Source organism: Nasonia vitripennis, chromosome 4 (assembly GCF_009193385.2).
Source record: "Nasonia vitripennis strain AsymCx chromosome 4, Nvit_psr_1.1, whole genome shotgun sequence".
Classification (NCBI taxonomy): Eukaryota; Metazoa; Arthropoda; class Insecta; order Hymenoptera; family Pteromalidae; genus Nasonia; species Nasonia vitripennis.
This window is the reverse complement of record NC_045760.1, coordinates 20,268,257-20,294,646: the sequence shown is the minus strand read 5'-3', so window position 1 is coordinate 20,294,646 and position 26,390 is coordinate 20,268,257. Positions and strand designations below refer to the sequence as shown.

The window sequence follows — 26,390 nt, the reverse complement described above, 5'->3', positions numbered from 1 at the left end:
CGCAATCGCAAGTGTAAAATTAATAGGACAAGTGAGAAAAATTCGATTGTTTCAACTCGTAAGAGCAACAAACTAGAAATCCTTCTCAGGCGAGCCCCTGCTCTCAATATCATGTATGCGGCGCGCGAATCGCGCGAGCGGTGCGAGTGTCTCTTTTATCACACACGAAGCGCAGAGAGCTCAGTCGCGCGCAGTTGTCGCTGGTGGTCGGCTCGGCGGTCGCGCGACCGCGTACATCACTGCACGTATACATAACACCTGAGCCGGCGCTGTCTTGTTTATATTCGTTCGCGTTTTTCATTTTCGTCTCATGTATAACCGTCGCAGTGATATATTTCCTTCTGTGTGAAAGTCGATCGCTGCAATATTATATTACCATATAAATACAGAGGTGTAAAAATGCGACACTGCAGTATGCACAGTAAGAGTCTAATGCTTATTCTTGCCCTCGGCGTTCCGTAAATACGAATTCGCGCTCGGTTTTTACTGGCCGAAAATTCGGAAGAGCCCTTATCGGTCTCGTTTGATAAATGATACATACGTCACGTACATATATACAGTTGATATCACTCGCGTGCGGCCGTATGATTCTCTCGCAGAGTTTCGCAGTAGCCACCGCAGCTGGGAAATACGTATACGAAATATACGAATTCGATTTAGGGACGTGTTGCTCTTTGCGAAAAATGTAGCGAAGAGTCTCATATAGAAATCGATTTTTATACAGCGGAGGGAATTATGAATAGTGCGTTAACGCGACGAACGAGACTAATTTTCTAATTCGGATTTTATATATAAACGTAGACTGTATACAAGTATCAGCCAGCTCAGGGTGTTACGTGCGGCTGAATTATATAAGCTGTATACATTTACAAATGCACTTCCTAATAAGTACGCGCGGATCCTGAGATGTTCGATAACATTGTATCCCGGCGCGACACACTTTTTCTCGCCCGAATAAATTAGGACGTTTCCGCACGCCACGATGGCGTGCGACCGCGGGTTCGCAGTGAATCAGAGACGGCGTGCAATAAATAAAAAATTTGCAAACATATCTATTCTTTCCATAGATAGACACAGGTCGCAGAGACTCTGCAGTGTACAGCACGTGCTCGACGACGCGGCTTCGGTAGAACACTCGAGTATCAATTCACAATGCGTCTATTGTTGATGTTCGACGTCTCTTGCATCGTGGCAGCTGATGCGTAGTCCGCTTTGTTGTCGACAAGTGCAAGGACTCGACGAGAGATTTCGATGATCTAGATAGGAGATGCCGACGCGTCACGGGATAGCGGACAAAGCGGGTGAAGATGCGAGAGACTTGGCCATCGTCGAATTTCAAACTCCGTAAGTCTTGTCAAATATTCTATATGTTTTTTAACACTTTTTACTAAATAATGTTAGGTACACAATAACCTACTCAAGTTTCGAATAATTAAAATGTTCATTGACGTCTGCACGAGGATGCGCGCACAACATCAGTTTTCGCCTTTACCGCTCGCCTTTCTTTGCTGAAATTACGTAAAATTATGTAAAACCTCGTCGGCTAAAAAAAAGTACGCGTAGTGCACGCGTCGATTCGAATATTCATGACTGGAGAAGCTGTTTAAAATCCGCTTTCAGCGGTTGTTAAACAATTCTTATCTCCTAATTCGGAAGGGAAATTGAATACGGCGTGTCACGCGCGCAATATTCGAATACATTGGAATGCCATTTCAGTGTTAAGCTTCTGTCGCGAGCTGAAAAAGTAGCAGTTTCGCCTGACGTCAGATGCTCAGCAAATATTGGATTGAATTTAGTTGAAAAACTATGAAGTTTCACGTATTCCTTTCAAACTATAAATATTGCGCGCAACAAGATTGTAACCGAATCTCACATTTTACACTGAGTACATTAGATCGATCAGCTTATCACTGATTTTAGAGGTAAACGCATTGACAAACTTTAACCCTCGCAGCGCATCACATAATATTATATCCTATACATAAAGCTGAAACGTACAACGTGTTTTTATCAAAGGTTTGCCCATCAAGTTCCTTTCCTGCGATATGATACAAAAAGTGAACATAATTGTCTACGTTGTGTATATGTATTGAGAAAAAATATAGAATGACGTGTTACAAGATAATTTTTTGTCTATTCTCATCGTATGAGTTTTAGTACACTATTTCGTATCGTTAGTATATAATAAGCCATACGAAAATCAGCTCATATATATATATATATATATATATATATATATATATATATATATATATATATATATATATATATATGATATCATAGCCTTTTCAAGCCGCAGCGCATGTGTGTGACTCGGCGCGGCTGCCGACACTGCGATGATAAAAGGCCCCGCGGGGGTTCGGTGTGGAGCGCGAAAACTCGGCTGTAACTTTTAATGGCCAATAACATTGATTCGCGTTGACGTAATAACGAATACACGCGCGTGCGCGTGCGTGTGCGTGTAGCTATTTATGCGGCCGATTGGCGGAGAAAAATCGAGAATTTAAAGTATGGTATACTTTTTTTTCCTCTTTATTTTTCAAACCCGCGCAAAATAAGCGCGATGTGAAGAAAACATTCAAATTTTGCAGGCACATTATATACGCACACGCAAGATTGCACTGTTGTATATTCATGACAATTATCAAATCATCGTGATGAAAATGTGTGTGAAACTTGTGATGCCTATAATGAATTCTATGAATCTCCAACAGAAATACGCAAATTAAATGCACCCTTCGTGTACAGAATATATTACAATTTTCACAGCCAAACATTACGCTATGAGATGACAAATCCTTTATAGGCTGCACTTTCTCCGTGACAATGGCAAACTTCCGCTCTATTTCTCGACATGTTTTGAATCTCTCAAACCGTCGCTCGTTCGATTGCATCACACCGAGTGCGCGTGCACTCACCAGCAGCCTCATGCCGTAAAGATAACACAATAAAGCATCGGATTTCACTGCGATTTTGCGCATTAATCCCTGCAATTGTCGGGTATGACTTTTGGTGACAAACAACCGGTATATGTGTAACACATACTTACGTGACTCGCAGTTTTCGGTGAAAAACCGGATTTAAGGGCTATTCATTAGCTAGTATACATATACTGCGGCGCCCTCGACTCCCACTCGTGCTCAATCATCATCCTCGCTTGAAAAAGCCAACTTTCGCCCCTAGTTGGGCGATGTACTATTAATGGTTCGCTTGTCATTGACAGTGTAAAATACAAAAAGAAACTGTGTTTTTACCCATTATTATATTCTTTTTTCTATCATTACCGCCACAGCATTTTAGACCATCAGCCAGTGGGGGCCTTTCACCACCTCTGGGTGGAAGTAGTGCTCAATCCTATTTTTCCTTTCTGCCCATCCCTCTCAATATCTGTCCTGCTAGTGTTCTTTCTATAAGACATAGAAGTATATCCGGTGATGGACATACTCCAGACCCGCACCGTGTTGGTTAAGCCAACACTATCTGCCCCTGGAGAAGGCATTGGGTCTGTCTTCCAGGGAAGCCTCTCCCATTTTTCAGGGCCTAGCTCTCCGTTAGGTCAGTCGTCGGTTAGGCCAGCGTTCCCTGCCTGTAGTGCATCAAATTGGCCTACCTACTTTCACCGACCTCTCTTAATTTTTTACCCAGTCCCACATAATATTATTTATTATTGTGAACAGGGCGAATCATCATTGCAAAAAGCACACATGAAAATTTCCGAAAATCGTATCCCTCAGTTAAAAATGTAGTGGTTATTTGCAAACTATAGTTAAAAAATTCCAAATCCAGTGAATATTGTTCTTCTTATTATTAAAATTGGAAACATAGTGAATCTTAGACGTTTAGAAATTAATAGTTCACTGCATAACATTAGTATTCCCAACGCCCAACTTGTTATTAAGATTTCAAAAATCGTTTGTACACCTGCATTGCTTATCCTCAGCGATGAAACAACTTTGTTCGAGCGATCCTTCGAAAAAAATTCCCTTTCAAGATCAAAAATAAATTTTACAATACCGCCCTCACTCAACTTTAACAAAATTGTGTTATCCGGTTTTTCTATAAAATTATTCTTTGATACATGAATCGAGGACCAATTTTTTATAAAGTGATTTAAAAATCTGTTTACAAATATACATGCTATGTTTTCACCCGTTTCAAGGCGTTCCAAGCATATACTATTTTCTAGGTTTCGATGAAATTTCTTTTTAATTTCACTTCGACCGATTGCCTCTTCGTGCATTAAAAAACCCGTAAACTGATAGATTGGACCTTATTAAATCTTCAACAGTATCGACGGTTGAAAAATCATTGTTAGCTGTTGTTATTGCTACTAATAAACTTTGTACGTACGAACTGAATGCGAAGGTAACAGTGATAAAAAGAATCAATGCAATTTTTTTCAGTAAATTATTTGGTCTGTGTAAAATTGCACTCTGAACAAAAATACGAACAAATTCTAGACCGGCATCATTTACTGGTACGCTAAGTATATATTTCAGTATAAAAATGAATATCGAAAATATGATTGTTAAAACTATCCACACTCTCAAGGAGTATATTATGTTTATCCGTTCTGCATACGGAATTATTGGTATTTTCAAGGTCAGAATTTTTAGAGATCCAGCATTAAATGAATAAGCTTGCGACTTCCAAAAATCAGATACGTAATGAATGATCATGGATAGATCTATATAACCAAACGTTAGATCTCTTCCAATACCGTCTAGTCTACCGTATTCGTCTAAATAATGCCAAGTTGAATACTCTTTGGCGGTCACTGTTGCATTTATGTGATTCAAAACGGTAGTTATTAGTATAAAATCAGTACCATCAAAACGATTATAACCTGCTTTTGCAGGTTGGAAACGATATTCGTATAATGCATAAGCCACCTTTAAATTATTGCCATTTAGATTACTTGTTTTGTCGAAAAATAAATTACGACAGGCTAGGCTCTCTGTGAAAATTATCGTAATATATAAGCATTATACATTATTAATATGTTTATGTTTGCTCACTATGATATCTCAGCAAATGATTAATATCATCTAATGAAATTTGGAATAATGTCCAGTGTACTGCACTCAAAGTATTGTAAGCTGATACGACCTCTGTCCAAAATTCTGGCGCAAGATTTAAAAAGGAATTGTAAGTGTATATTATTAAAGAATCTTTGCTAATACTTTTCCATAAGTACAATGCAGATAAAATCTTATACGTCCATGTAATACTTAGAAAATCTTGTGCCGTATGACAAGTATTTGTCAAGTTGCTGTTAATAATAATTAAAAATGTTTCATGATTCCACCAGACTGAATCACGCAGGTTTTCCAATACATATTCCAAAGTCATAAAAGATGACGTGGTAATCATTGCAGTTGCAGCTGGAATAATTTCTTGACTAATTTTCGTTTCTCTCAGAAACCCAAATAAATATACAGGATTATTTGTAGAATGTTTGTATAATAATTTTAAGAGATACAATTCTTGACTACTTTCTTCGCTAAATAAAACAGTGGTCTTTGAATAGTTCAAGCAGGAATCAAATAGTCTACTCTATAAAAATAATCATTTTATAACATATTACGCAGTGAAGATACAGTATATTTACTCGTATAACTATCTTACGCGCGAGCAGAGCGAGTAAAAATAATGACGTTTAAGATTTTATGCGTACCAGAAATTCGTTGAGACCATTATTTCTTCTTTTCAAAAAAGCAAAACTGATGTCTTCAGTTTTGAATTCTGAGCATTTTGTTTGCATCTTCAGTATAAAAATAATGATAAAATGAATCTTTAGCTTCATACTGACTTGTCGAGGTTAATATCAACGACTTTCATATAACAATGTAATTTTTGAGATTTTTTTCGCCTTTACAACTGCCCTTTATGGTGTCACAGAAAGAACAATGACGCAAAGTACGACTTCAAGTTCGATATTATGAACTAGAAAAAAAAATGTATTGAAATATTTAAACATATTTCCATAGTGTGAAAATGTATTATTATACGAGAGGCATGAAACAAAAATGAGTCATTATTGATTTCTTTTTGAAGCGCAGAAAAGCTGAATAAAAGCATTAACAATATTTGACCTTTAACTAATTCGCTAGCAACTAGGGTCAGCTTCATAGAAATCTAGCATTTATATTTTTTATCGTTTTTACACACCCGAGATTATCATGATTTTCCGCCATTTTTTTAATCGTAGTCATTTTTAAAGTTCTTTTTCGTAAATTTTTTTAATGTGGATGGAGGCGCTACAACTGCATGTTTTTTGTACATTACCTTACATATAAAATATTTAATATCACGAAGAACAGAGCAATAAATATGAAGCGTCACCGGTCACGAGATGTTAATGGTCACAGAGTATTATTGTTCACCACAATAAAGATATAACGTCGACGTTCATGCAGCTCGTCGGAGTTTACGTTTGCATTAAATTCGTGTGAAATTGACCTACAGACCATCACGATTTTTTGAACTCCTCTAATTCACCCGAGAGGATTAAGCCGCGGATTTAGAGGAAGCAACACACAGTCAAGCTGTTCCAGCCCTAAATTAAATTATTCACCCTAAAATATTGTCATATAGAACACCTATGCTCACGTTATATCCACAACTGGCAAACCACGAAGCAATCGTACCTGTACATAACATCTCATTTGGCAATTCAACTCCAGCTGTTGACTGCGACCAGCTACTTACAGCCATCGGAAACACATATATATAGCGTAATGTAGACACGCACTCGTCGGTTCGCAATCGTTTATCTGGGACAAGCGGAACGAGAAGTGCGTGTATGTGTGTGCGTTTGTCGCAGTCCTTGTGCCTGACATTGACCCGATTCCTTCGGCAATCGGCATACTTATTACATACATATTTTTTGTACTTCGCCTTTTCGCTTCTCTATACACCTGGGTTAAATTGGTGCGATATCGTTTACAAAGCGCCTCCTTCGATCCTCCCTCTATACTTTCGAAGTCTGACCCAAATGCGCGCCGACGTTTCCTAAAAGCCTGCATGTGAGTATGCCTCTATGTGTCTATACGCCGGTAGATATTCGGGTTTTTTTGCGCGCGGTTCTTCCTTCTCACCTTGTATCGTATACGCTTCCAAGCGTGTCCGGACTTTTTTTGGCGAAGGAAATCTATTGCCAGCCTCGTTAGCGATTTCAAGCACGCAACAGTCATGGGCTCCGCGAATTTCGGACGCGGAGTCGATGGGTGAGAGAGATTTGCATGCGGTTTTATTTATTTTACTACGTTTGCTTTGATTATTGTAAATGTCAATAACGAGAATCAACTATATTTTTAAATATATGCATAATGATGATATCATAGATCACTCAAACAGCAAGCGCATAAATACAAAATAATTGCTACTAATGTGAATTGTCGTTTGCGTAACACGCGTGCGAGTTTCCAGCAATTTACATGCGTATGCATAAATGGCGGACTGCAAGATAATAAATATAACTGAAAATTATTATTTAAATAACGTAAAGCTATGTTCGAAATTATGAAAAATACGTACCAGGTACAGTTTGTTATCTGCGCCCATGCAGTGCATCCTTGGTTTCGTAAGCTTTCTTAAATGCGGCACTTGTAATAGTCAAACTCGTTTTTCAAAACTCACGAGCGGATCTAAAAAAGCGATATTACCCCGCGCTCTAGGTCAGTTTGAAGAACTATTCATTGTTTGCGACGTGTGCTGTGACATAATTTCTCAAGGTTTTCAAATTACTCGCGCTTCGTGATCCAAAGTGCGAAGAGAGAGGGGGACTGCACAGTAAGATACAAGATATACTAATGCCACCGGTCGCTTCGTCGAACAATGCAGTTTATTGCAACTAATATTCCATTCACAGTCTATTTACGGCGTCCCAACGTTTCATCTGTTTTCTCGCCGGCGAACCTCAAACGAGCACAAACAAAGCTCATAATATGTACGTTCCCAACGAGTCATGCAGGTGTCCCCGTGCAACGCCTGCGATGCTCTTTTCAATGCTCCCGCAACATTGAATTGCAAATGTTTTATCTTCTGCTATACATAGCAGCTCGTCCTCTTCCACTTCACTCCCTGAAACGGCTATCAGTCAAACGTAGGCTAAAAGGCATACGACCTTCGACTGGTGCCACGCGCGCGTTTGCCGAAAAAAAAAAACTCGATTCAGCATCAGAAGCCGGAAGAGATGTGGAGATGCGATAGCCTTTTCTTTTCGCGTTATATCGACGAGCACACCGTCGACGAAATGCCAGCTAGCTTTTCGCGAGATGAGTATTAATTCGGTTTGTTGCATATTCACGAGTTATCGTTTTTTATTTATTTTGCTGCGTAGGGTTCTACGTCGGTGTTACGGGTTTCTCGTGGAAGGACGTACACGGCCAACGTAAGTTTTCGGTCACGCAGTTACTGCAGGGATGATATAATTAGGAGTGACTAATACGTGAGCTCATAATGTACGAACGCTCGGCGTACACTGAAAAAAATCGTGATCACAAAATTTATAGTAAATGTAAAAACGTTTTTGTAATTTTGTTACTATATTTATTTGTAGTAAAACTTTTGGCTTTTTCGTCAGGTAGATGGTACAATTTTTATAGTCGCAGGTTTACTATATAAATTGTCTAGCTATATTTTCTATTATATAATAGAGTATAGTACAGCGTACTAAATTATTTCGTATTTTTTACTATAAAACTCGTAATAGGTATTGAATATTTATACTCAATATCCATCATCTTCGAATATCTATTCTACACTTTTTAGTTTAGGCAAACATTTATTATAGTAAAGTATGTTATAGTAAAACACTAACCATACGAATAAAGTAAATTTGACTATTTGGATATAGTTTTGGATATTATTTTGCTCAGTGTAATGTAAAAAAAGTTTCATGCATTACAGGAAATCAATGTGTTACGTTTCCTGACTAATGCTCAATAAAATTAGAGTTGTATATGTATGGTCAAATATATCTTTGCCTTGGAAATTAAAATTAATGGTCAGCCAAAAACTTCAGTCTTCATCAAGCCGAAGCTCGAATGAATAAGGCATATGAGGCATATATAACGCAAACGTAGACATTCTTAAATTATATGTATACACACCGTGTATATGACGACTAAAATTGGACTACTCCGGCATCCTTGTGCGTTAATCGCTCGTGGGACCATTTTTATCACATCATCGACCACGCGTGTACGCCTATATAGACATCAGGATCAATTTAAGCTTCGCTATTATATAGCAAAGAATCTTCGCTCGGCGATTTCGCACTCGAGAACGAAAGCGGAATCGGCTCGCGACGACGACGATGATGGGCTCAAGTGGCGACTCTGACGAGATAATGACTCGATTCGACGTCGCACGCGTCGTCGACGTGTACATCGCAGAAATCAATTGACGATACGCGCGCGCGCGCGCACACACATCGTGCTATAACGTCTTCCCAACACGCCCTTTCCAGTTTGCTTGAGATTCGCGCGCTAATTTTTGTTTTTGGATGAACGCGCGAGCTATGCCGTGCGTCAATGGCGCTATTGCGAGAGGCTCTGCTTTTTATTTCTGACGAGGGCAGTCGAAGCGGCTGGTTGCGTGTGTCCACGCTGTACTTTTTTTTGCCGTCGATTATTGATCCCATGGAAAAATTCGGGGATTCAGTATCTGTCGGGCGCAATTGCTACAATTGATAAAATAATAAAAACGGACACTTTATTTTGTGTGCTACGACAATTCACCTTAGTGTCTATGCATTGGCAAGTTCCAGCGATGTCATAACTCGGATGAACAAGCTGCCGCATCAATGAGCTAATTATATATATATATCTTTTTTTACGTGGCATTTGGAACTCGAAAGTTCATCGCCTCATCTACGCAAGCCTTCCACGCTGCCCTGTCTTGTGTCAACCCCACCTAAGATGGACCCCTCCGATCGACACCCACCCGTCCTATTTCTACTAGATCCGCTTTTACGTTGTCCTCCCATCTGCGTCTAGGTCTACCTAGAGGTCGCGTTACCATCGGCCTGCCCTTCATGACACGCGCTGCCGTACGGTCGTCTCCCATTCTCGCTACGTGCCCTGCCCATCCCAATCTGCGTGATTTTATTATTCTGTTAATATTTGGTGACGAGTACAGATTGTGTAACTCATCATTGTGTAGTTTCCTTTATTCGCCAGTTTCCTCATCTTTCTTCGGCCCGTATATTTTTCGCAAGACTTTATTTTCAAATACCCTAAAACGGTTGTCCGCCTGCTTAGTGAGAGCCCACGTTTCGCACCCGTACAGAACCACCGGCAGTATTATTGTCCTGTATATTCTTATTTTAACGTTTTTAGACAACAGCCTCGACTTAAGTAAATTACTCACGGCGTAGAAGCAAGCATTACCCGAATGGAGTCTCTTATTTATTTCGACATTAATCTCGTTTCTATCATTTATGGTCGTACCCAGATACCTGAATTCGCTAACCTTTTCAAAAGTAAAATTCCCAACTCTGAGATCTTCCTCCCCTCTGCAGATGCCTAGCTTATCCACAATCATGTACTTTGTTTTTGATTCACTCACTTCTAACCCTGTATACTCCACCGCTTTCATGAGGATTTCCGCGTTTCTTGCTACCGTTTCCCTACAATCCCCCTTGTTTTAAACCATCGCGTATCATGAAGGGTTCTGATACATTACCGCCTACTCGGACTTTTCCCGTGCTTCCGTTCAGACATATTTGAATTAATCTCACGAGTTTTTTCGGTACACCGAGAAGTACTAGAATTTGATACATCTTGCTTCGCTTAATAGAGTCGTACGCTTTTTTAAAATCTATAAATAGATGGTGTATGGTTTCGCAAAATTCCTACTTTTTCTCTAACAACTGTCTTATGGTAAACATTTGATCGCTCGTCGATCTGTTGCGCCGAAATCCGCACTGATAATCTCCTACTATATCTTCCGCGAATGGAGTGAGTCTAGCTTGTATTACGTTTGACAGAACTTTGTAGCACGTTGCTAAAAGTGAGATACCGCTATAGTTATTGCAGTCTGTCTTATTCCCCTTTTTAAAAATCGGTATAATGATAGATTCCTTCCAATTTTCGGGTATTGTTTCATTTTTCCAGATGGCACATACTAGTTTATAGATTTTGAAAGTGAGCACGACGCCCCCATATTTGAGTAACTCAGCTGGTATAGAGTCATTTCCCGCGGCTTTGTTGTTTTTTAGTTTTTTAATCGCGGCCTCCACTTCTTGGTAGCTCGGTTCCTCCACGTGGAGTTCAGCAGTGTGAATTTCGTCCCCTAATTCTTCGCTATTTTCGTGCACGTTTAATAATTTATCGAAATAATTTTTCCACAGCGACAGTAATTCGTTGTCATTTGTTACGAGGTCCCCGTTTTCGTCCTTCATCAATTGCGCTCTACTCCTAAAACCCTTTCTGATGGCGTTAATCTCTCTGTACATTTCGCGGGGGTTATTTTCCTCACTGTTAGTTTCTATTCTCCTAATAAGATTCTTTTGATACTCCCGCTTCTTATTTCTGTAGATCGCGCTCGTCTGTTTCCTTACGTTAGAATACTCTTCTACGGTCCTATCGCTTCTATTTTGTAAGCTATCTAATTTGCTTTGGCTTTTTCTTTTTACCCAGTACTTTGTTCACGGCCTCTTTTAGTGTTTTTTCGATGTCCCTCCATAAGCTATTCGGTTCGGCATTCCCCTCCGGCGATGTGTTTGCTTCTTCAAGTGCCTGAAACCTGTTATTAATTTCTATCTGGTACCTAATTCGCTCTGTTCTATCTCGTAGCTTCTCAATATCGAAGCTTTCTACCTTGTTTGCTCGCTTACTATTTTGATTCGCTACTAGTCTAGCTCTTAATTTGGCTACTACTAGGAAGTGGTCCGAGTCACTATCTGCCCCTCTGTAAGCCCTTACGTCAAGAACGTTAGCCCCGTCCGGCGATGTCCACGTTGCCTTGTGTATGTCCTTGTGCTTAAAACACGTAGTTTTGATTATAAGATCTTTTGCCGCCGCGAAATTTATGACCCTAATACGGTTATCATTGCTGGCTTCGTGCAGGCTTTCCTTCCCTATAGTAGGCCTAAACATTTCCTCCCTACCTATTTTAGCATTGAAATCGCCTAATACTATTCTTGTGTCGTAAGACGCGAACTGATCTATTACCTGCTCTAAAGTTGCGTAATAGATATCCTTAGCTTCTTCTTCTTTGTCCTCCGTAGGACAGTGTACATTAATAAATACATATCTATACCATTGACGGAGCCTATCATTGACGGATTTGAAACTTTTAACCGAATGTATGATGCTTTTGCTTACGAGAAATCCGGTGCCTAGGGATCCCCGCACCTGGTCCCATACAGGTACGTGAAGTTACCCGATGCTAGTACTCCGCCATCTGGCCACCGCGATTCCTGTATTGCTACCAAATCTAGATTGTACCTATCAGCTTCCTTTACGAGTTCTTTAAACGTACCTGCTCTGTATAGACTGCGAACATTCCAAGTTCCGACCCTTAAGTCCCTTTTGGTTCGGATTTGATTTTTTTGAGCCATGATGTTATGTTAAACCCGCGCGCTTCGGATCCTGTTCCGATCGCAGGTGAGTCCACCGTTCTAGAGGTGATAACCCCCATACCTCTCTAGAACTAAGTATGAGAGCTTTCCGACTTTGACGAGGACAGTGTCAACTCGTCGTCAGACACACTACGGTTTCATTCTCGCATCCTAACGCCCCCCTGCAAGGCAGCGCGCCTTCGCTGGCATCGTTACCGCGTAACACCAGGTGACGAATCATTCTACACATCCCCTTTCGGGGCAGTTGTCATCGCTCCCGCATCCTCCTCGGCAGCAGGATTTTTGCCCATTTTTGTAATGTGTGATGAAAGAGATAGATTGAGAGATAAGAGATAATGTGAAGTGTTTTTGTTGTTGTGGTGCTTGCGTAGGTTTTCTAGATGAATGCGTTCGACAGTGTGGGCTCATCACACCCACGCCTGTTCCTATCGGCTGTCCGCGGCTGCTTATTCAATTTATTCGCAGCTAACCTCTTTCTCAGGGGCTGTTCCTCTATCCGCAACCTATAAGGACGCGCTGTGTAGTGGTGATAGGCACCCATCCGTCCGATCTGGACCACAACGCCCAAGACCTGCTTAGGGTAGCGGCATTGTAACAGATTAGCTAATTATATAGGCATTATAATTGTGCTCCACAAAAATAGAAGTTATTTAATTAAACGCTTCCTGCTCTTCAAGATATCAATTTGATCCGCGCCTACGACGTCGGCGCCACGTCACGCACGTTTTGCGAGTAGCCAAAAATAAGCCCCCTCCCCTGCATCTGTACGCAGGCTGCCTTCATCGAATTAGGTCAATTTGCATAAATTTGGATTTGAAAATCGGTTACATAAAAAATACGTTCGATGTCTAAGGTATATAACACATTGATAATAATGGTCATTTGCATATCGATCGATTATGCGCACATATCCCGGCGATGCTCGTGATTGATCGTCGCGTGCAATCGTTCATAACAACGTTCGTGCAAAAAGCACCATCGGATGCTTGAAAAATCTACCAATGAGCATTGGTACATATACGCAGGAAGTCGGCTGACGTCTACTTTACCTCGAGCAGATTTAGGTGTGCCCAAAATTCGAAATCTGTTATGCGGTAAACAATTTAATTACCCTGCTTGCATTTACGGTTCGCGTGGGATATCGTCATTAACCGGAAGCAGGCGCACGTAATTTGTTATTGCTATTCTATGATTATAGTTAGCGCGTAACAAATGACTTTGTTTTGTACCGGTTCGCTCGTTTCGCGAATCTCTGCAAACGCGACTGTAATTTTGGCCATTAAATCCAAGGCCGTGGATGCCCCTAAATTTGGGACAATGAGCCATTGTAGCCCGCACGCGGTGCGGTGAGAAGCGATTTTCGTTAGTCGGCCGAATACATCCGCGGCGACCTATGCTTCAGCGTTCGTCAAAGGCCCGAAGAATGTTTTTTCAACGCCGCAGATGTCGGCCCCTTACTCTGCACATTTACCTGCACATTGTAATATCTTTAGACAGTCGATGCACGTACGCGTATCGATTGAAAAATAATCCTCGGCCCGAAAGCTGTTCGCGTGCGTACAACTTGGAGGATCAAGTCTCGCGACGAACGTGTAACACATCATACAGACACTATAACGATAACGTCGTATATCTAGCAGCCATGGCGGCGCCTCACCTTAAAGCCGCGCTCGTGCGAAAATGTAAATTACATTGAAATTTTATGTATGGCAGGTAAATCAAAAAGCCCGCGCGTGTATATTACGCCGCTTTTTCGAGGGTTATTGAACTGCCTCGTTGATCTGTGCAGTCCAAAGTATAGAGACATACACGCCGAAACTAGTATGAAAATATAGGCATACTATAGATGCGCCGATACAATGACGTCGCGTTTAATCGATTCTTCCGTCCGCTCTATAGGCGGCTAAACGGTCGATAATAAATTTTAATTGTATGCAAATACGGGCTCGACACCTGCGGTGTATATAGCTATGCGCTCGCGGGGTAAGTTAATTAACGCGCTGTAATTCCGAGGAGCAAAAACGAAACTCTGTTAGACGCCGCGGCGGCGCTGCTAATTGGTAAGTGGATTGCTCCCGCCGGTTTCGAAACGGCGAAAAAAAAGGAGCGGCGCTCGATTATATACGCGCGCACGCGAAAACGAAATTCCCGACGGAGCTCCGCGACCCCCATCCTGCTTTTGTGACGCGAACGGAACGATTTCACGGCTATACCACTATTATTGTATCCTCGATTCGTCAAAGTATAAACTAATGCTGCGTGCCGGGAATTACATTACGCGTGTGCTGGTAAATACCGAGCCCACTTTTTTCGATCGGATGAGTGGATTTGTTATTGTTTTCGTTGAAGCGTCGACGCCGTGTTGCTTAACGTTAGCGAGAAAAAAGTATAAAAATAGCTTCGAAATAAATTTCCATACGCCTGTAACTTTTTCCTTGATTTGCGTCTTTAACTCCATACGTCGATGGATTATATACGCTTAATAAGATATAGGAAAAAATCGGCTTAAACGTCATCGGCAATCCGACTCCGACTTTCCGATAGCCGAGTATCTCAGTGCGCAGTTCTCCAGCTATATGACACAAAAAAGTGCTTTTTTCATGATTGCAGAAGAATTAAGATTCTCAGTCGCTGGAAGAGCCTATTTTGTTTCGGGACAGAATTCCGTTCACTCATTTACGATACGTTATCCATGTGTGGCTTAGCAACGCAGATAATGACATGATAACGCGCTATATGTCCCTCCAAATTCAATAGAGCGAGCGAGGCGCGATCGATTTTCACCTCTTAGGGACTTTCCACACTGATGCGCTGCGCTGCCCTCGTTCTTCTGGTAATGTGTGTGTGTGTGTGTATGTGTATGTGTGTGTGGATATATATATATATATATATATATATACCAGAGGAACATAGCGCAGCGCAACGCATCAGTGTGGAAAGTCCCTTATTACAGCCGGCCACACATCAGTATATATCATCTCCTCGAAGCGTGTTTATGCCGCCCATTATGCCCGCGCGCAGGCGAGCATACGCCAATATCATCAGTTTCATCGCAGCCTCCGCGGCACAGCGACTGAGTCCGCGCGCTCACACGCACACACGAGAGAGAGAGAGAGAGAGAGAGAGAGAGAGAGAGAGAGAGAGAGAGAGAGAAGCTCTCCGGCTAGCAGCCGCGCGCGCGCGATCATTCAATCGAAACTTTCTTGTTTCTTTGCGGCTCTGACGCACGCGTGACGTCAATCGGGTATAAGCAAGGAAACGTAGCATACCTTTTAGCGCTCGCTCGGGCTCCGCTCTTCCCTCATTTAACTCTCCTCTTCTCTCGCATCTTGATAGTATTTCTTTCACGCGAGCGAGCGCCTCTTCTTCTTTTTCTTCTCCTTCGCCAGAGAGAGCGAGAGAGAGAGAGAGAGAGAGAGAGAGAGAGAGAGAGCGATCGAGCAGAAGAAAGGCTCTCTCTCTCTATGCGCGCCTGTGCGTGTGTACATTATGCGCAGAGCGTACGTGACTGACGAAACATGATTCAAAAGGATGCCGCGCGCTCTATGCGCTGATAAGCGCCGCTGCGGGGACGCTGATGCCGCGCGAGTAGGAAATAAAGAATGTTTTCTCCTCCGAAGATTAGCGATGTAGCCTACTTGCAACGGCGTGCACATGCCTTTTCCTCCGCCTACATTGGCAACACCTGAGTTGGAGGATTCCGGAAACAGGGATGAAAATTGGGATAACTCGAATATAGCACTTTTCTCGCACCGCAAGCTGCAATCAAAGTATATGTGTAGATAGAACAGTTATGCCAACGCGCCGCTGCACACCCTGCGCGGTCGCGTTATCCCGCAGCGCAGTGCCATTTACGCGCGAACGAGGAAATCGCGACAAGTGCCTCTTCGGACTTGTCTACATCAGGTACCTATGGGGCCGCCTCTGGAGAAACGTGTTTTTTTAATACACGCCGCATATCCTCTTCCCGGAACACCGCATGCGGCCTCTTCGACTGACGTCTTCAGTCTCCTCGAAGTGCACTTGTCCCCTATAGCGGCCTTTTTGCCGCACCACACCTCGCGCTTTAACGAACTACTCCTCGATTTTTTTTATCGCCGCGCATGCGTCCTTTATCCACTCGAGTGTTTGCGCGGAAACTAATGATGCGCACGCGCGCACCCGGGAAATATCTTGATCTCTTATTCATGAGTTTTGGAATAGAATTTTTGGGAGGACGGCAGTACACACAATGACTCCTGAATTTTCATAGGTACGCGGAAACCAGTTATAGAATAACGGTCGCCTCCTCGCGCTATGCCGTCCTATTAGCGTATGAATAGGATTAAATTAAGAGAAGTGACTTGCGCGATCGGATGCTTCTCTGCCCTTTTTTGCCACTTACACATCATCTTACACGTATATATCTGCATGTCATCGAACGCTGACAAAGGCCTTACGCGACGTCTTTTTCTTTAAATTTGATCGCTGGACAACAAAAACAGCATTTCTCAAAGAAATTAATCTTGACAACATGATTTTTCTGTCGGCTTTATTATGAAATCAATGTGGAACATTTTCTGTAAACACGCATTACTCATATGGATGCCATATACCCACCGAGATTGCGTATATAGAAATGCACATTCGTTGAAAACGTCATCCGCCGGCTCGGCGTGAGATAACTGCAATTAATTATATAGCTACGTGGTGGGTATAACCCCAATGTATTGTCTTATATCTGACTAGCAACACTCCGAACATGGACGATATTAGGTATATTTGGAAAGGTAAACTTTAGTCGAACGATTAGTCGAAATTAAAGCGAATATCATTTTTCGGTAGATGAATTGTAGGAAAATTGATCAGCTTCACTCATGGACGTGTTCGTCATCCATCACAAATCACGAGAATTTAAAAAAAAAAAAAAAAAAAAAAAAAAACTTTACCGTCGTTATAAACTTCACAGCTATTAATAAAGATATGTATTAAGTTACGCGATGATTAATCCTTCGGTATGCGGTTACAACAGTTTTCCGGCCAAGTCGTAAAAATATCTAGTAAAACATGATTTAATTTAATTTCATGGCTAGATCAGCGATAAATCTTTCTGGACTGTTATCAATTTCAAATTTTGCGACGGACGCTGTGTCGCTTTTTGTAAACGCATTGTTTTTGGTCTAGAGGATAAGTAACTCTTAGTTCCTTGAACCCATATATTACTCATAATTACCTTCTTCAATGATCTCCATTGAGAATACGATCGATGAACATCATACAACCAGTTTATTCATCAACGAAGCTGGGATTTTCTGAAATCCTGATCTGGAATAAAATTTTAATCGCGCTCGCCTTCGCGTGGATAAAAACACAATCGGCGCATTGAATCGCGCGCAATCGCGACTCTTATTTGGATCGAGTCGAACAAACCTCCCTTATAAAATTATAATTCGAAGTGATCAGCAGCGTCAGCTGAAAAAAGGACGTTCAAAACAAGATCTTCTAGGCCGAACAACGACAACACCCACACCCGTAAGAGAACCGCGTGGGATCGATTTATCTTGCCCACGCGCACACGGAAATGCACATCGTGGTCCAAATTTCCGAAGGCGCCGTGGGAGGAAGAAGAAATTAATAACACACGACGCGGCGATGCGAGTCTTCTAGGTCGAGGCGGAAAGCAGCAAAGCAGCCGCGACCGCGTTTCGAAACGCGCCGGGATTATTTTATGCCGCATAAAAGTTTCGCGGCTCGTTGCTCTCAGCGTTCGTTTCTTTTCGTCTCCTCGCGAAGATTTTTCTTACGAGAGTTGTGGATTTATATTAGCTGCGCGAAGGTTATCCTTTGGATACTTTTAAACGAGCTGGGACAGGGAAGCGTGTAACGTGCGAGGTTCTGTAATCTATTAATTATTCAAATAATAATTAGCGTTCTGCTTATGCTCTCTATAGTTGGAAGATTATGAATGTGCACCGTTGAAGATTAAATATGAAGGAAACCAGTGCGTTACGAAAATTCTCAAGTGTATGAGATATTTTGTTCCCAACTACGTAAGCAAATATTTTTATGAAAGGAATTTGTCTCTTAATTTTCGTTTTGCGTAGTGTATGACTCGTCGCGCAGGTGCGCAATAATGACAATATTTTTTAATAAATAGGTTTAATAAATACACCAAACGCGATAAATTTATTTTTAGTTTTCGAGTGAAATATATTCCATGCGCAGGCTCCTGCACCTGCATTTTAAAGAACAAACGTAACCTATTATACCTATATCTTACGATGGGGAACGAAATAGTAAAACAGCGGCAAAGGAAACTCACTTCTGGAAGCACTTTGTCCAACTGATGGGAGAGACCTATTGAGAAAAAGGCACGACGCGTCATTGTTGTATCTGAAAAACGGTAATTTCGAAAGGCCGTCCACGATTTCTCCCACATAGTGTATACGACGAAAATTTCTCGCTGACGTACGTCCGCTTCGGCTGTGTTGTTTCCTTGTAGGAGAAGCGGAAAGCGTCGGAAATTAGCTGTGACCGATTAGTTGCATAATAAAAAATAGAATCACTCATATGCGTGGCAAACAATATAATAAATTGCCACGCGAACGGTAAAACTCGCGCAAGAAAACAATAACAGCGAGCGAGTACCTAGGAAAAAATTTATAGCGAGCATTCCTTAATTATGTCAAGTGCGGCGGTGTGACGAAAAAGATCGCGCGAGCGAAAAAAACGATGATCGAGTAATCTCGGGGAATCCCACACGACCGCCCCGACAAAAGTAGCGGGAAATTTAAAATTGCGCACACTTCCGAATAACCAAACAATACCTTCGCGAAAGAATGAAATTCGGCTGAAATAAGTATGCACGTACGTATATTCCAGAAAGCGCATGGCACTGATCCGAGTTTACTCTTTCCCCGAAATCTATATCCACCCGCGCGGCGCAGCCTCGAGATGCACAACGTCGAGCCTACATCCAACCGTATGCAGCACGCGATATAACAACAATAATAACGGCCGTCGTTCGGTCTGCAGGGCTTTTGTCGGATTCCGCCGTAAGCATGTGTATAGTCGGATATAGTCGTCGCTCATCGGGCGCCGCGCGAGAGAAAGAGAAAGAGAGAGGGAAAAAGCAGCAGCAGCAGCAGCGGGCAGCCTACAGCACGCGACCGCGCTAGTCCCGCAGTAATACAGAGCCTGAGAGCAGCGAAGGCGCGCATACTTATAACGCACGACCATGTCCCCGTGGCCCGCTTCGCTGCCACTGCTACGCTACTACAGCTGTATACAGCTCCTGAGAAAACGAAGGGCCGCAGCGCCGCCGAGGTTTTCTCTTCTAATCCTACTCGGGGCTAGTCTACTCTCCGACGCGGATGTGTAGTACAGTTCGCTTATAGCTGCGCGCGCGCGTGCATCGCTCGCAGCTCTCTCCCTGTGCACTGTGCACTGTGCAGTGTGTGTGTGTGTGTGTGTGTGTGTGTGTGTGTGTGTGCGCGTGTTTATAATACATTCTCGTGTATATACAGGTATACAGTTCACCGTACAGAGGCCCGACGATCAAAGAGAGAAGTGGGATATAGGTTAAGAAGGCGCGCGTGCTTTGTTTACAGTGCGTTTTTGTTGTCAGTGCGCGACGACGCGTGCGAGGAATCGTGAAGTGATCCGCGCGGCAGAGCCTGATCGGAGCACGAAGGGCTCGAGTTTTGTAGGTTAGATTAGGGCGTTCTAGATTTTTCCTGCCGCCTGCCCTCTGTCGAGACGCTACTTCTAGCCGCGAGTCTTCCTGGAAAAGCTTCGTCCGCGAAAGGGCTGCTACTGCTGTTTTCCCGCAATAATATTCAGGTAAACAAATTTACGATACATAGACGGCGATAAATTCCCGTTGGTGCCACGCTGCTTACTTACCCGCGTCAACAGACACACGCTGCAGTCTGGCTGTTTGTCGGAATTAACACACTTGCGCACGCGGGCGCATGCACGCATACTTACAGAGATAAACGTGTAATTATAGAACACGGTTGGTTGCAGCGACGCCCGTTTTGTGTCAGAGCGGGAGGGGGAGAGAGAGGATTGAGGAATGTGGGTTTGCGTCGCGCTCTGGGGGAGGTTCGGAAATTCCTTGTGTGAGTACTTATACCTACGTGACGGAATTAAAATCTTTTGTTGGGGCTTCTTTTCTCGCTCCGATTTCTCGGGACCGCTGTTTGCGTGCCGATGACAATAGCGAGGAACTGAAATAATACCGATTCGGCTTAATTAAACAGTAAATATTTACACGGCCGTTGACAAATTCAATAAACACGAGAAAGTATACGACGTGTAGTCATTCCGTTAGCTCGACTTATCGTGTCCTCGATGTCGCGCAGTGTACCACGTAAAATATGCTGGAAAAGCGGATCTGAAATGAAATATCAAACGTGAGGTGCAGGCGTCTGATTTCGTACGTCACGTCCACGTGCATGTGCCACTTTACCGGCAAAGATTAATTACTCAAAAAAAAGGAGCACTTTTTTCCCGTTGCTTAAATTATTTTCCCCGTACTTGAGCGCAGCAGCTTGTGCCAACTGTAAATAAAGTGCACGCGTACTTTAATTGCGCTTATTTAAGAGTGCTCCACACCTTGAGTGACCCGCCACCTAGCGAAGAAAACGTTTTTTGTCTATTATAATTAATTGACTAACTTTATCATCGTAAATCGAGTTTCAGCACGCGCAATAAGTATTAAGGAACGTTTCAAAAAAAAAATTAAGCAATTAAAATTAAATAATAACGGCTTATTTCGTCGGAAAAAGTAAAATTGTAGTTAGCAAAATGGCCACTGCTTCTTAAAATTTGTCCGACGGAATAAAATGTGAATTTAAACTTTTACCTAATAAACTTAATTTTGTAATATTCCTTGATACAGACTACACTTGCTGAAACTCACTAACACCCACTTTTCAACCTTTAAGTTTGTTTAAATTATTAATTGTGATTCAGGCGTAACGTGGGGGCGATGCTAAAAATTCGAACTCTAGCATAAGTGTGGAGCACTCTTAAAGCGATAAAATGATCGATGGCCTAATGATTTACGCCGATTGGTAAAACAGATTCCGTCGTCAACAATTACAAAAACAAAAAAATCGTATTCGATTATCCTTATAATGAAAATACGCTGAAATTTCGTTACATTTTATACATAGGTACACTTATTCATTTACAGATTATGCACCAGCGAGGGTAAGCATCATCGCGAACGCATAACATCGGTTCGATCTAGACAAATTCGTCATCTCGTTTCTTAATCTTCTCCACCCGTTCAGCTTCAATTACGCCGCAGCCTCTTCAAAATCAAAACTCATAATGAAGTCGAAAAACGATCAACTGGGGATGCTGGCCGCAACGACCGACGCCGACGATAGTGACCCGAGCGCTGAGGCTCAGGAACAGTATGACGAGTTCAACGCGAAAGTCGTTGCGAGCACGACACTGATCATGCCGAGCGTTGTGACTAGGTCGACTGGCAACAAGAGCCCGCTGAGCGACGAAGGCATCGAACCCGACGCCGAGGGTAGGAAGAGAGGTTCCGTGTCCAGGTGCTGGAGCATCGACTCTGCAGTTACCAGCGAGGAGGATTTCGGACAGAGCATCAGGAGGCAGAAGCTCAGGGTCACCAGATGCTGCAGTTCGGATAGCGCGGTTCTAAGCGACGATGATCAGAATAAGGGTGAGTGAATATTTTTTCAAGAGTCCGTTGAGATGTAGACAAACTGCCTTTAAATTAAAAGCAAAAATGATATATTTTTTAAAAAGAAATTTACTCCAAACCCGAATAGAACGTAAAAAGGAGAAATGTCTCAGCTCGCGACGTGGATAAATTTAAGTTTGTAGGTCGCCTTCTAAATAAATTCTAGTAGTTGTAGCCTCAATAAAATTATTCAGCAAAGAGAGATTTTACCATTCGCTCTCATCATGATAAAACTTTTGCGCCTTCTGCGATTCTGTATGGACGAGTTTCGAGAGAACAAATTTCGAATTTATGAAAGAGAAACAACTCACAGAGACTGAAAACTACGAGATGGATGTTGCAAGCTGTAATGTACAATCGGCGATACGAGTTATATATCAAAGCCCACTCGGGCATGTCAATACAGTATATTACTGAATGAGGTAATCCATTGAAACGTTAATTTTCGGTATAATCTCATAACGATGTATATCTTATCTGTTCAAAATAGTAGACCAATCCATTTAAAACAAGTTTTGAAAGTTTATTTCCCAAACGTTTTTAACTAGAACTTATTTTTAAGTATAATTTAGATAGAACGTATTAAAAATACGGAAAATTGCGAAAATTAAAACTTACACTCTTGTCAGTTCCATTTACATTTCCTTGTTTAAATATTTCGAACATTTGCTTGAAATACATAATGTTTCCTACGCGGGATATAATATAATTTTATAAATATAATATAATTTTTGTCTAATCGGCTTTATTCCGTATACGGTTATGAAAAAAAATGTTGAGGCTAATAATTGTTTTTACAGGTGACAGTGTAGAAAGCGAGCCGAGCGAGGGCGGTCGACCCCGCTACTGGCGAACCCCCAGCGTCGTGGTGAGCGACTACTCCGACTATTCGTATTTCGACGAACGTTTTGAGCGTAGCGACTCTGAGCTTGAGAAACTCGAAGGCAACAGCGCCAGCGCCAGCCAGGCAAGCAGTTGCTCTTGTCTAGACTGTGATGAGATCCGGGAGTTCCGCGACATTTCTTCTGACCATCAACATGAATTAATGCAGGTCTGCCGACATCGCAGACATTCCGACTCTTGCTGTCTCTGCCTTGCGCCAAACAAATTAAACTTATCGAGGTAGGTAAAATTATGAAAAATGACTTTCTTTATGGAAAAAGTTGTATAACATTTGAACAAGTTGTTTTTAAACATTTAGTATCGGCAATCCCTAACATGAGACAAGTTGAAATATAAACTAAGAAAGAAAGTGGAACTGTTTTTATAATTATCTGTATTTTTAATAAACAAGCCAAGATTTCCATAAAAGAGTAGCTAAACTAAAGTCTCCAAAATTTCTACAGCAAGAACATAAACGACGGCGGCAACAGGAGAAACTCGTGCCTGGCCTCCCCTAACCCATATTACACCAAGCTATCAGCGGCAGCCGGCTGTGAGGAGCCAACGACAACTACTACGACTGCTACGTCAGAGGAGAAAGAGAAGACGACGATATGCGAGCTCCTTGACATTCCCCCGACACGCAAGATCTCAGACTGCTCGACGATCTCCAGCCTAAGCGGTGACGAATTCGAGGTCACCGAACTACAGCCAGTTAGACGCATTCAGGTGAGTTTTTTACTTTAAAAAGTGACTGTAATATGGTCGTATACGACCTTTCATGTATACATATAGATAAATACGCGTACTGTGCATTTGAAATTGCGGCTATAAAGCAGATCGTTTTGCCATCTGGTGGAGAGAATAGAAATTACTTGGTGTGACAGTCGTCGGTACAATAGGCTGCTTTTTACGACAGCTGATTCGGAAGATATTCCTGCTGGTTAAGTCGACTCCGAATTTTGCTATAACAACTATATATATTTATATATATATTGTAATATCTTTTAAATATCTAAAAGCGCTGAATTTTCATCTCGTTTCTTTACAAGTTAAATTGTCAATTGACGCCTAGCATGTATCTACAATTTCGAATAGTCGAACACTGGATACAAATACAAATATTTAAAATACCACTATTTTATATAGCTGTCACATCATTTAAAACGCTGGTTTACCTAGCCAAACCTTGCAAATAAGAGTTACTTTGATACATGATCGCAGAAATGTGATTTATGTATATTCTCTTAAAAGCAGGTCATCCATGCATATACAGAACCTTAAATTAAAATACCGCTTCGGAACTCTGGAGGAAAATCAAACCGAAGAACGTCAAGAAACAAGTTTTTCAGCGTAGCATCGGTGACTAATGTTCCAATCGGCAATAAGAAGATAGGCGGGAAAAATCGGCGAGAGCCGGCGCCGTTAATAATCAGCGAATGAACGTAAGCGTCGATTGAATTAATGCGCGCATCAAGAGCTCAGCTATTTGCGTGCGTAAGAGCGAGCACATGGTCGCGTGTTATCGTATGAGCAAAAGCCTCTTCTTGTTTGTTTATTTATTTTTCAAAGATATACACCAGCTTTATAACTAGAACTCGATTATAAGTAATTCCGAGATGCACTTTTCTGGGAGATATTTTTCTACGCTATTTATAGCTCCGAATGTTAATAAGTACATGTGTGCCTAAAAGAAAGAGGGTCTATATGCAGCTATATTTATTTGATCGTATTGGTTCTATTACTCATCGTGATAAGTGGCGTGGAGAAGGTTCGTGGGTATTGCTTTAATGAGAAATTCGATGCTCTTTGTCTATTGACTCACAAAGATTATAGAACTGTCAAGTTTTATTGTTAATTTAACCCACATCGGCGGAACAGCGGACAATCGGAAATAGATTTTTGTTTACTTTATAGACATTTTCCTACAGTAAAAAAGAAAAATTAGGATTAAAGTGAAAATAATAACGAGGTGATGCTATTTTGATAAGTTATTCCAAAAATTATTAAGTATCCTACCGAACGAAAGTAAAATTGAAGAAAGAACAATGATCGTAACATCTCCACGAAAGTCCTCCTAGTGCTGATCATACAAATGGGCCAATTTAATCGTTCGCCCGTTGCAAAGAAATCATAACAACTTTTGCTCGATTTGGATGGCATATAATGAGGCATTTAATTGATTAATAGTATCGTACCTCTGCACGCTTCTATTCTAGTCCGACAACTAACTGTATTTTTAGTTATTGTTTGTGTCTCAGAATTTTCTGTGAGATCAACGCAAATTGAACTTTAACAAAATGCATGATTAGTTTCTAAAATCTCCACTTGGTTTCCTGACAATATCATCGAGAGTCGAAACATCGCTATAAAATAATTCAAAATCACGCAACACATTCAAGCGCTCCAAAAAACCAAAAGAGACGGACCAAAACTCCAGCGGTTCAATGCCAACACACCAGTCGGCTCGTATCCTGCGTCATAGTCGTGCTCTGCCTTCCCTTTTTTCTCTTCTCTGCTCATCTATCTATACTGTACACTATACACGCGGCGAGTTGGTATACATATTGCGCGTCAGAGAGGAGCATTTATACGCATCTAACATCACGCTGTAGAGAACCGCTCTTTTCGACTTAATGAACGAATGGCTTTGGCTTATTATCATTCCGATCACGAACTGTCGCTGCTACTGCTGTTCTTGTCTGTTGCTTTGTATTTATTTTGTCTGTTTTACTGGGATCTAGCTTTTGCTGGGTTGATTGCTCGATTAATGCGAGCCTTATTTTTTTCATTCATAAATGGCGTGTAAGTTAAGCATAGACCTGGATAAAAGAACGGCGAATATACACGTTTCTCATAATAATAATATCATCAAATACATTGAATCATATTTCTAATCATTACTTATTATTAGTCATTAGCACGAATACGAAAACAATATAAAGTTTTGTTCATAAGTCATCGTCGTACTCCAAACTCAATTGAGCAAGAAAAAAGAGACAGTAGCACGCCTCATCCGCACGTGCGAGTCCCACATGCTTATCGGTACACGGATTTGTAGTCCATATGCAGATCACTGACTCTCAAAGTCGAACAAAAAAAAAGACGCAGAATGATGAAGTCATTTTTATCGTGAGAGCGAGCGCACCGTTGATATGGGCATGTAATCGTAATTGCGAAGGGAAAAAAACAATAAACTGCAGAGATAAG

General features: G+C 41.7%; 1 protein-coding gene across 4 annotated transcripts; it reads left to right on the top strand.

The window, feature by feature from the left end:
* The first annotated feature begins 184 nt into the window (after nt 1-184).
* LOC116417260 lies at nt 185-26,390 on the top strand. 4 transcript variants are annotated; one of them, XM_032599156.1, is made up of 6 exons: nt 185-421; nt 1,068-1,344; nt 21,774-22,277; nt 23,099-23,420; nt 23,645-23,909; nt 24,020-26,390. In XM_032599156.1, exons 3-6 carry the CDS (start codon nt 21,914-21,916, stop codon nt 24,062-24,064), a joined length of 996 nt encoding a protein of 331 aa, XP_032455047.1. In that variant the 5' UTR covers nt 185-421; nt 1,068-1,344; nt 21,774-21,913; the 3' UTR covers nt 24,065-26,390. The 4 variants fall into 4 exon arrangements, with proteins under 4 accessions (XP_032455047.1, XP_031785447.1, XP_031785446.1 ...); XM_031929587.1 differs by lacking the exons at nt 185-421; nt 1,068-1,344 and adding an exon at nt 19,909-20,413 and having other exon boundaries at nt 21,774-21,790; nt 21,874-22,277; XM_031929586.1 differs by lacking the exons at nt 185-421; nt 1,068-1,344 and adding an exon at nt 19,909-20,413 and having other exon boundaries at nt 21,774-21,790; nt 21,874-22,277; nt 24,017-26,390.

Excerpts from the sequence above, each read along its gene's own strand:
- LOC116417260 (XM_031929586.1), top strand. Across the intron at positions 22,278-23,098 it reads CGACGATGATCAGAATAAGG|GTGACAGTGTAGAAAGCGAG; the intron begins GTGAGTGAATAT and ends TTGTTTTTACAG. Across the intron at positions 23,421-23,644 it reads AACAAATTAAACTTATCGAG|CAAGAACATAAACGACGGCG; the intron begins GTAGGTAAAATT and ends AAATTTCTACAG.